At 44.9% G+C, this 9,467-nt stretch overlaps 1 protein-coding gene across 1 annotated transcript; it reads left to right on the top strand.

Annotated features, from left to right (window-relative positions):
• Positions 1–202: 202 nt before the first annotated feature.
• Positions 203–2,580, top strand: LOC150001449 (uncharacterized). Its single transcript, XM_090287171.1, is given in 3 exon segments — positions 203–955; positions 957–1,907; positions 1,909–2,580. Coding segments are annotated over 3 exon segments (2,061 nt in total). The 5' UTR covers positions 203–214; the 3' UTR covers positions 2,278–2,580.
• The last annotated feature ends 6,887 nt before the right edge of the window (positions 2,581–9,467 follow it).

The following is a 9,467-nucleotide window of genomic DNA, read 5'->3' as shown; positions in this document are numbered from 1 at the left end:
GGTATTTCTTTCTTTCTTTTCTTTTCTTTTTCTTTCTTTCTTGTTTTATTTTATTTTTTTACCACCCTGAACACACCCAATCTTATCTGTACAGAATTTTTAACGTGTATTCAACAAGATGCTGGATATTATGGGGATACACAAAAAGAGATCTACCGAGCCCCGAGCCCCAGCCCGGCCGCCGCCGCCAGCGCCGCTCAGAGCGCGCGCAGCCATGGCCGGAGCCCGGACCCTGCTCCCGCTCCTGCTCGGGCAGCTCCTGGCCGTGGCGCTGGTGACCGAGGCGCAGAAAATGGGGCCTCGAGGCCCCCCTGGCCCCCCAGGGCCCCCTGGGAAGCCGGGCAAGGACGGCATCGATGGAGAAGCTGGTCCTCCGGGTCTGCCTGGGCCCCCGGGACTGAAAGGGGCTTCGGGGAAGCCAGGGAAGCCAGGAGAGGCCGGGCTGCCAGGGCTGCCCGGCGTGGACGGCCTGACCGGGAGAGAAGGACCGCCTGGACTCAAGGGCACTCCCGGAGAACGGGGAAGTCTGGGCCCCCCGGGGCCACCTGGGCTTGGGGGCAAAGGACTCCCCGGACCCCCCGGAGAAGCAGGGGTCAGTGGGCTCCCAGGCGGACTCGGCCTCCGGGGTCCCCCGGGACCCTCTGGACTCCCGGGCCTGCCTGGCCCTCCCGGACCTCCTGGACCCCCTGGTCACCCAGGAGTCCTTCCCGAAGGCGCGGCTGACCTTCAGTGCCCGGCCGTCTGTCCGCCAGGGCCCCCCGGCCCCCCAGGAATGCCGGGCTTCAAGGGACCCACTGGCTACAAAGGGGAGCAAGGAGAGGTCGGCAAGGACGGCGAGAAGGGTGACCCCGGCACGCCTGGGCCCCCCGGTCTCCCCGGCACCGTGGGGCTGCAGGGCCCGCGGGGGCTGCGAGGACTGCCAGGGCCGCTTGGGCCTCCCGGGGATCGGGGTCCCTCCCATTGGCTTCCGAGGACCCCTCGGGATCCCAGGAGCCCCCGGGAAAGCGGGTGACAGAGGCGAGGGGGGCCCAGACGGGTTCCGGGGCCCCAAGGGCGACCTGGGCAAACCGGGTCCCAAAGGAGCCCCCGGAGTGGCCGGGCCACTTGGAGAGCCGGGCATGCCGGGCAAGGACGGCCGGGACGGCTTGCTAGGACTGGATGGTGAGAAGGGAGAGGCGGGTCGCACTGGCGCCCCAGGAGAGAAGGGTCCCAACGGGCTGCCGGGCCTGCCTGGACGAGCAGGGTCCAAGGGTGAGAAAGGAGAGCTGGGCAAAGCTGGAGAGCTGGGTGAGGCCGGCCCCTTGGGAGAGCCCGGGGTCCCAGGGGACATGGGCGTGCCGGGCGAGCGCGGCGAGGCGGGCCACAGAGGCTCAGCGGGGGCGCTCGGTCCGCAAGGCCCTCCTGGGGCCCCTGGTATCCGAGGCTTCCAGGGCCCGAAGGGCAGCATCGGGGACACTGGCCTGCCAGGCCCCCAGGGCCTCCGAGGCGGCGGGGGCGACCGGGGCCCGGAAGGAGCCACGGGTCCCAAGGGAGACCAGGGCATCGCCGGTTCCGATGGTCTTCCCGGGGACAAAGGCGAGCCGGGACCCCGCGGCCCCGTTGGACCCAAAGGAGAGCCTGGCAGTCGAGGGGAACTGGGCCCGAGAGGCATCCAGGGTCCCAACGGCACCAGCGGCGTGGAGGGTGTGCCAGCCCCCCCACCCCCCGGGCCTGTGGGCTTACAGGGCGTGCAGGGCGTGCCTGGCATCACCGGAAAACCCGGGGTCCCGGGAAAAGAAGCCAGTGAGCAGCACATCAGGGAGCTGTGTGGGGGCATGATCAGTGAACAAATCGCGCAGTTGGCTGCTCACCTGCGGAAGCTGTTAGCGCCGGGAGCCATCGGGCGGCCTGGCCCTGCTGGCCCCCCACGGGCGCCCCGGGCCCCCTGGTTCCATCGGTCACCCTGGCGCTCGGGGGCCCCCTGGCTTCCGCGGCCCCACCGGTGAGCTGGGAGAGCCCGGACCCAGAGGAAACCCGGGGGACAGAGGAGACAAGGGCGCGGTCGGTGTGGGTCTGGACGGGCCTGACGGAGACCAGGGCCTGCAAGGACCGCAAGGCGTGCCTGGCGTTGGCAAAGATGGCCAAGACGGGGCCCACGGCGAGCCCGGGCCGCCCGGAGACGCGGGCCTTCCCGGAGCTGTTGGCGCGCAGGGGACCCCCGGCATCTGTGACACCGCGGCCTGCCAAGGAGCAGTGATGGGCGGGGGCGGGGAGAAGTCGGGTCCCAGAAGCTCCTAAGACACAACCCAGGCAGCAAGTGACGCTGGCTGAAGTGCTGGGCTCTGCAGCGCCCGTTGCTAAGGCCACGCCACGTCCACAGCCTTGCTGGCCTGCCCCCTCCCCCTGCGTCCTCAGTGGCAGCACCTGGTCACCTGTCCCCGCGCGTCCTCCACCAGCTGCTGAGAAGGTGGTCTCCTCGTGGGTTCCCAGCGGCCCATCTGGCAGTGACCGCGAACCTCGGAAATGGGCGCCGCGCGGTAACACCGGGCCGGCCAGGGGCCACACACAACTGGTACACGTCCCCGAGAGAAAACTGCAACCTGTTTACATGGCGTTCGTGTAAAAAGCAGTGATAACCCCAACAAAATGATCGATGAAGCCCTCAGATTCGTGACTGCCCACAGGGCCCAGCGCCCCCCGCACCAAGGTCTAGTCTGGCCCCCGGTTTCTGTACAAACTTGAAACTGTCTGAGCAACAGTATTTATTGACGGTGACTTTGCATTGCACTAAACCTGTTGGTGTTCTCTGTTGTAATAAATAAAGCCACTCGTTTGAAAAAAAAAAAAAAAAGAGATCTACAGTATGTTCAGGAATCTCGAAGGGGAAGTGATCAGTATGGGCAGGAAAAGTTGGAGAAGGATCCACTAATGTGTGACTGACCACATATCTGCTCTGACTCAGGTGCCTTTCACTTTGAGGGCAGTGGTATCTGTCTCCTCCCCCTTTGAATTTAATACCCTCAGGTCATTTTCCAGGCTGCAGAAAAGAGAAAGTCATGAAGTCACATTAACTTTTGTCCCATCTCACTCTCACTTAAATTTATTTCTCATACACAAGCCAGAGGTGTCTTTTTGTCTTCAAGATATGTTTTAATTTGCAACTACATCCTGTGGTCAGTAACACATAAGTGTATTCTTTAAAAACAAAGCCAAAAACTTTACAGGTAAAGCTGAAGTCCCATTTGATCATTAACTTCAGGAGTTTTATATGTAGCAGATTATGGGCACATTCACACTCATAAAACATTCATCATAGTGGTTTGCCTAGCATGTATGTCTTATATAAAGGAAATCTAACACTGCACATTATTTTTCAGCTTGATTTTTTTCACTCAATGTTTTGTTTTAGAAGATCTCTTGATATTGAGATGTGTAAGTATGGTTCATTCATATTACTGGCTTTTTAATATTCCATGTGAATATACTGCATTTTATTAATCTAATCTATTTACGAATGCTAATGGCCTTCAAATTTTACTATTATTAAAATATTTTAGTAAGCAATTACTCATCAAAATATGCTTTATTGAGTATTTCCCAAGTGCAAGGCATTGCTCTTCTTTTTTTTTAACTTTATTTATTTATTTTTAGAGAGAGGGGCTGGGAGAGAGAGAGGAAGAGAAACATTGATTCATTGCCTCATATACCCTGAAAAATGAATCCCCAGTTGAGGCCAAACCTGCAACCCAGGCATGTATGTGTCTTGACTGGGAATCAATCCTGAGACCTTTTGCTTGACAGGATTATGTCCGACTCACTGAGCCACACCTGTCAGGGTTGCAAGACATTGTTCTGAATGCTTAGAATATGTCAGTGAATGAAACAGACAGAAATCTCTACTTTAATGTTGTTTGCATTATAACAAGTTTGACAATAAATAATAAACAATTAAAAATAGAAGAGAATATAAGTTATGAAACAAAGAAAATCAGTATAATGTAAACAGGATAAAAGCACTAAAGTGAGAGTTTGAGTTTCTGTATTAAATAGAGTGGTCAAGGTAGGACTCTTTGAGAATATTATATTTGAAAAAAATATTGTCGGCAATAAGGAATTAGCCAAGAAGCTATTTTGGAGTAAATGGTTATAGGAAGGGAATACAAAGACCTTAAAGCAATAGAATTTCCCATGTGTTTCAAGAACATCAAGAAGGGCAAGGTGATTGAAATGGAGAAATGGAAGGAGAAAGTAGTAGAAGAAGAGGTTGAGGGAAGGGTGAAGGACACAGTGTGTATGTGACCACATAGGCCATTATAAAGATTTTGCCATTTACTCTGAATGAAATGGAAAGGTACTGAATGTTTTAAGCAGCAAGTACTTAGAGTATTATACTAGCTACCACTTATGGAATAGATCGTAGGAAGGCAAAAGCAGAAGAGCTTAGGAGGGTTCTTTTTTTTTTTTTTTTTTTTTTTTTTTTTACATACTGACTCATTTTTATTGTTTTTCTATTATAGTTGTCCCATTATTTCCCCCATTGCTCCCCTCTACCCTGCCTACCTCGCTTCCCACATTCAATCTTCATTCTGTTGTCCATGTCCATGGGTCATTCATATTAGTTCCTTGACTAGACCCTTCCCCTACATTCCCCCTTTTCTCCCTCCCCGCTCCCTCCTGGTCGCTGTCAGTCTGTTCCTTGTTTAAATGCCTCTGGTTCTATCTTGCTCATTTGCTTGCATTGTTCATTAGTTTACTGTAATAGGTGATATCATATGGTATTTGTCTTTCACTGTTTGGCTTATTTCACTAAGTATAATACTCTCCAGTTCCATCCATGTTGTCGCAAAAGGTAGGAGTTCCCTCTTTCTTTCTGCTACACAGTATTTCATTGTATAAATGTACCACAGTTTTTGGGTTTTTTTTTTTTATCCACTCATTTACTTAGGAGGGTTTTGAAGTAATTCAGGCAATAGTTAATGGTATCCTGGACCAGGAAAATAGAAGTGCAGGTGTGAAGTATGTGCGAGTCTGGATATATTCTTAAAGTAGTACCAAAAGGATTTGCTAATTGATTAGTTGAGGCATAAAAAAAGGGACGAGTTAATGATGACTTTAAGAACTTGGGGCTAAATAACTGAAAGTTGTCATTTACTGGAATAAAGAAGGCTGAAAGAGGAGCAGGTTTGGAGCATCTGCTCATTTGGAAACCAGAATCCGAGATGAGGATTAAATTGCTGACTTGGGAAGTGCAAGACCAAGGCCGTGAGGATAAGAAGGAGAAAGCAAGTGAGGTAAAGCCAGATGAAAATCAAACTAAGTAATAGCTTACTAAAAGGGCTGCATCATTCAGAGCCAGGAAGAGATGCAGCAGGTAGTAAACACATGTGTTTATTCAGAAGTTTAGACTTCTAAGAAAGATTTTCAAAGAAAAACTGCACTTCAGAATAGTTCAGAAGAAAGACAAAATTTACCTGTTCGGTTTCCTCCCATCTCTCGTTTTCCATTAGTCAAGGGAATACAATCGCAATGCTTTTCTGGATGCTATTAGGTAGTTCCTTGTTGGTCAATGAGCAAAAGAGATTCCACACCTCATTCTTTTCATTGCAGTTCAGAAGTAGATGGGGCTTGGTTTGTGGCACACGAGGGTGGAGAAGCCTTCCAGTGAGCTCAGGAAACTTGGCAAGGGCGCTGGCAAAGACAGCAGCAGTGTGGCCCCTAAGTTAGAAAGCATCTCTAAAGAAAAAGGTGGTCAAAGGAATTTGAAGAGGCACAGAAGGCTTTTGTCTAATAAAACAGTAGTTGATGAGCAGGCCACTGGATGTGTGAGGTTGTAGTTTAGGAGAGTGAGCTGGTCTATCTTGAAGTCATCTGCCTACAGATGCCATTTAAAGCCACACATTTTACATAACTAAGAAAATGAATGTAGTTGGAGAAGCTCAAAGTCTGAGCTTGGGGATACTCTGAACTGACAGGGCCAGAAAAGTGAGAAAACAACAATGGAGAATGAGGAATGAGCACGTTATATGAAGGGAGAACAACCTAGAAGTGTTTAGAAACGGAAATACTAAGTTACAGAGTCTGCACCATTCATACTTTAATAGACATTCTCAGAGTGCCCTGAAAACTGGCTGCCCCGATGTAGATAATATCACTCTATGAGAGTTTGTTTCCAGAAACGTAACCAACATTGAAATTAATTTCAATTGTTTTCCTAATTTGACAAAAGAAAAGAATGGTATCTCACTGTTCTTCCAAATTTCACTTGCTTATTTAGTGCAATTGGATAATTTAAAAATATATTTTCAAGTCGACTGAGTTTCATTTTTTGAAGAATTATCTGTTTTTCTCCAGTTTTTGTATAGTTGTCTGTACTTTTCTTGTTGCCTTGTTAATGTTCTTTATGTTGTATACTCCCTTGTTTTGTGTTATCGATATATAATATTTTATTTGTATTTATATATGTTTTTCTCCCAATTTCTCTCCTTCTTGTTAACTTCGTTTATGCTCTCTTTTGTCAAATGAGTATTAGTCTTTTTGAAATAGTCACACCATTTGGTAATGTTTTCTTTTACCAAATTTACCTTTCAAAATGAGTCTATTAAAAAGACTTCCTTACCTTAATATTCTAGAGACAGTTTTCTTTATTAAAAAATGATATTTCTGTTTTACTTAGGTCTCTTCTCCAACTGAAATTTGTGTTTGAGGTATATATGTGTAGCAAAAATGCTTACACATATATTCTATTTATATTATATATATTTGGCCATGTGGAGAGACAGACATATTAAATAGTTAATCGTTCCAATCACTGATTTGTTATATAACTTCCAGAATACATCGAATTCCCACTTATGCATGATCTCCTTCAGAATTTTCTATGGTTTGTCTTTACTACCTTCAAGCTCTCTGATATCTTCTGTGTTGAGGGTTCCCAAGACCACCTTCAGGTTTGATGATTTGCTAGAAGGACTCAGAGAACTGAAAAAACCTGCTATACTCATGGTTATGGTTTATCACACTGAAAGGATACAGAGTAGCTGAAGCAAAGGCAAAAGGCGCAAAGGGCAGAGTCAAGGAGAAATAGGCACTAGCTTCCAGTTGTTCTTTCCCCTGGAGTCATTGATTGGACTTACTTTCTCACCAACCTATGGCAAAATGTATGAAGTATTGCCAAAGAGTGATCTCACCTGTGCTTGGTTTTGAGGCTTTTATTGGGGGTCAGTCAAGTAGGCATAGCTGATTGCCCATGGGGCTGAATTTATACTTACTTAGTTTCCAGCAACTCCAGAGGTCAAACTAATACAATTTGGCCCTGGTTCTCCACCATAAACCACACTGATGTGGCATGCCCCAAGACCTCATGTATGCAAGATGTTTCGAAAAGATGGATTTTTAAGGAACAGTCCTTTCATTTGAATGTGAAAGCTTTGCACACTCTTAGCCTGATGATTAATGCCTTACTGCACATTTTCAAACACATGTATTTTTTTCCCACTTTAAATTTTGTCCATGTCTTAGTCTTCCTTGGTGGCAAGGTTGGTTTGAAGCAAGTTAGCATGCAATTTTAATGCAGAACTCCCCCTTAGTATTTTGAAAATGGACAAAATTTATGGATGTGATGCATCTACTCAACCTGATAAAATAGTGATGAAAACGGATTTTTTTCACTTTATTGTGTTGTTTTATTCTCTGATAGCTTTCGAACTGTCTCTTTATCCTTAACATGTGGAAGCTACCCACAACATGTTCAACTGTGAAGTTTTATTTGTTCTTTTATTGTGTATTTGTTTTAATTTTGTTTGCATTAACTTTTACAGTATGCAAAACCATGCTATTATTACTTCAAATATTGGCTTAATTTTTTTCTATTACTTTATTATGAAATTCCATTTAAATAAAAACTTAAACTTTTGGATTTTTACTTTGTGCTTCTTCACTTCTCTTTGGTACTTTAGAGAGCCGACTCATTGTTCTTCATAGTTATATCCTATAAAGTGTCTGCAAGAATTGAATTTGCAAATATTAAGCAATTGTCCCCAAGAGGAATGCATACATTTTATATGTGAGAACTATTTTGTTTTTTAGCTAGGTTCATTTTGTTATTCAACCAGACTATGATTAGGTTTTTTTAATTGATTTCAATGAATTGGTTTTCCTATGATCACTAATTTCTTTTTCCACAACTATAAAATTTTGTTTTATAAGTATTTACTTTGTTGTGTCATGGGTGTATTACTTTTATTTATTTCTTTGTAGGTAGTAACTATACTTATTTCAACTCCTTTTTGTTTCCATACTATCTCTATGTTATGGGTATAAATTCTTTGACTCATGAATGTGTTGCTTCCTCTTCTGGTGTTTCTCAGATGATGATGATTCTTAGTTATATGTTGATCCTATGTCCTCAGTTATGACAACTGCTGACACCATGGCCTTCAGTGTAACACCTTTTTGGTGATGTCATCAGTTTAGCTCTAGCAGTAGTGACAGCCTTTGTTCATTGCTTTTCTGATATAAGAACAATTTAATCCCACCTCTTTCTTTCAATATAACTATGTATTAATATTTATTTTTCTAAACTTGATACAATATTTGTTTTAAACTGATAAACTACAATATATTTTGAATACGAGCCAGAAATTTTGGTGTGTACGTTCAGTGTATTATTATCTCGAAACTAGGAGTGGCATGGTGGTGTTAGAACTTGATTGGGGAAATAGCCAAAGAAATAAAGTTTCTGACAGATACTGGACCATAAAAAAAAAAAAAGTGCAGGCATAACCAAACAGTATCCCAGGACAAGTGAATATATTCTCTGGATTCTGTCTCCTTCCTTTCTTCCATCTCTTGCCAGTGCCTTTTTTTTGGGGGGGGGGCAGATACAATCATAAGCCAGAGAGTGGGTGAGCCCAGGAATGCAATTCACTGAAGTATTTTAGAGCAGAGCCTAAAAGGAAAGTTAGTAGAGGAAAAGCACCACATCAAACTACTTTTAAGGACTAGTTTGCCAATATCCTGCCTTAATGCACACAATACAGTGTTTAATTGATTATGAACTTAGAACTTAGAGCCAAACTTCTTATGTTAGCCAAAATTAATGTGCTTATTAGTATAGTCTATACCTCCTAATTATGGTATTTTCTTAGCTAGTATTTTTTACTAACATAAATATCTTAATTCAGATATATATTTATATGTGAAGATATAAATTATACATATAACTATATATTTTATTAAAAAGTGCATTTTAATAAATTCTACATATGAACATACCACGATTTTATCTAAGAAGGTTTGTATATATAAAAGCCCACTAGTTAGCTGAACATCAAGAGATTGGGGCAGAGGATGCTCCTGCTCTGACCAAAATTATTTAATTTTCTTTTCTTATTAGGCTTCCTTAGAATATCATTTAAAAAAATTTTTTTTAAGATAAGTAAGCAAAGAAGTTAAGGCAAACATTTGCCATGCTCAATAAACAATGTTCT

Source organism: Furipterus horrens, unplaced genomic scaffold (assembly GCF_987537825.1).
Source record: "Furipterus horrens unplaced genomic scaffold, mFurHor1.1.pri manual_scaffold_9, whole genome shotgun sequence".
NCBI classification, from domain to species: domain Eukaryota; kingdom Metazoa; phylum Chordata; class Mammalia; order Chiroptera; family Furipteridae; genus Furipterus; species Furipterus horrens.
Note: the sequence above shows the minus strand (reverse complement) of the source record. Positions and strands in the feature narration are given on the sequence as shown.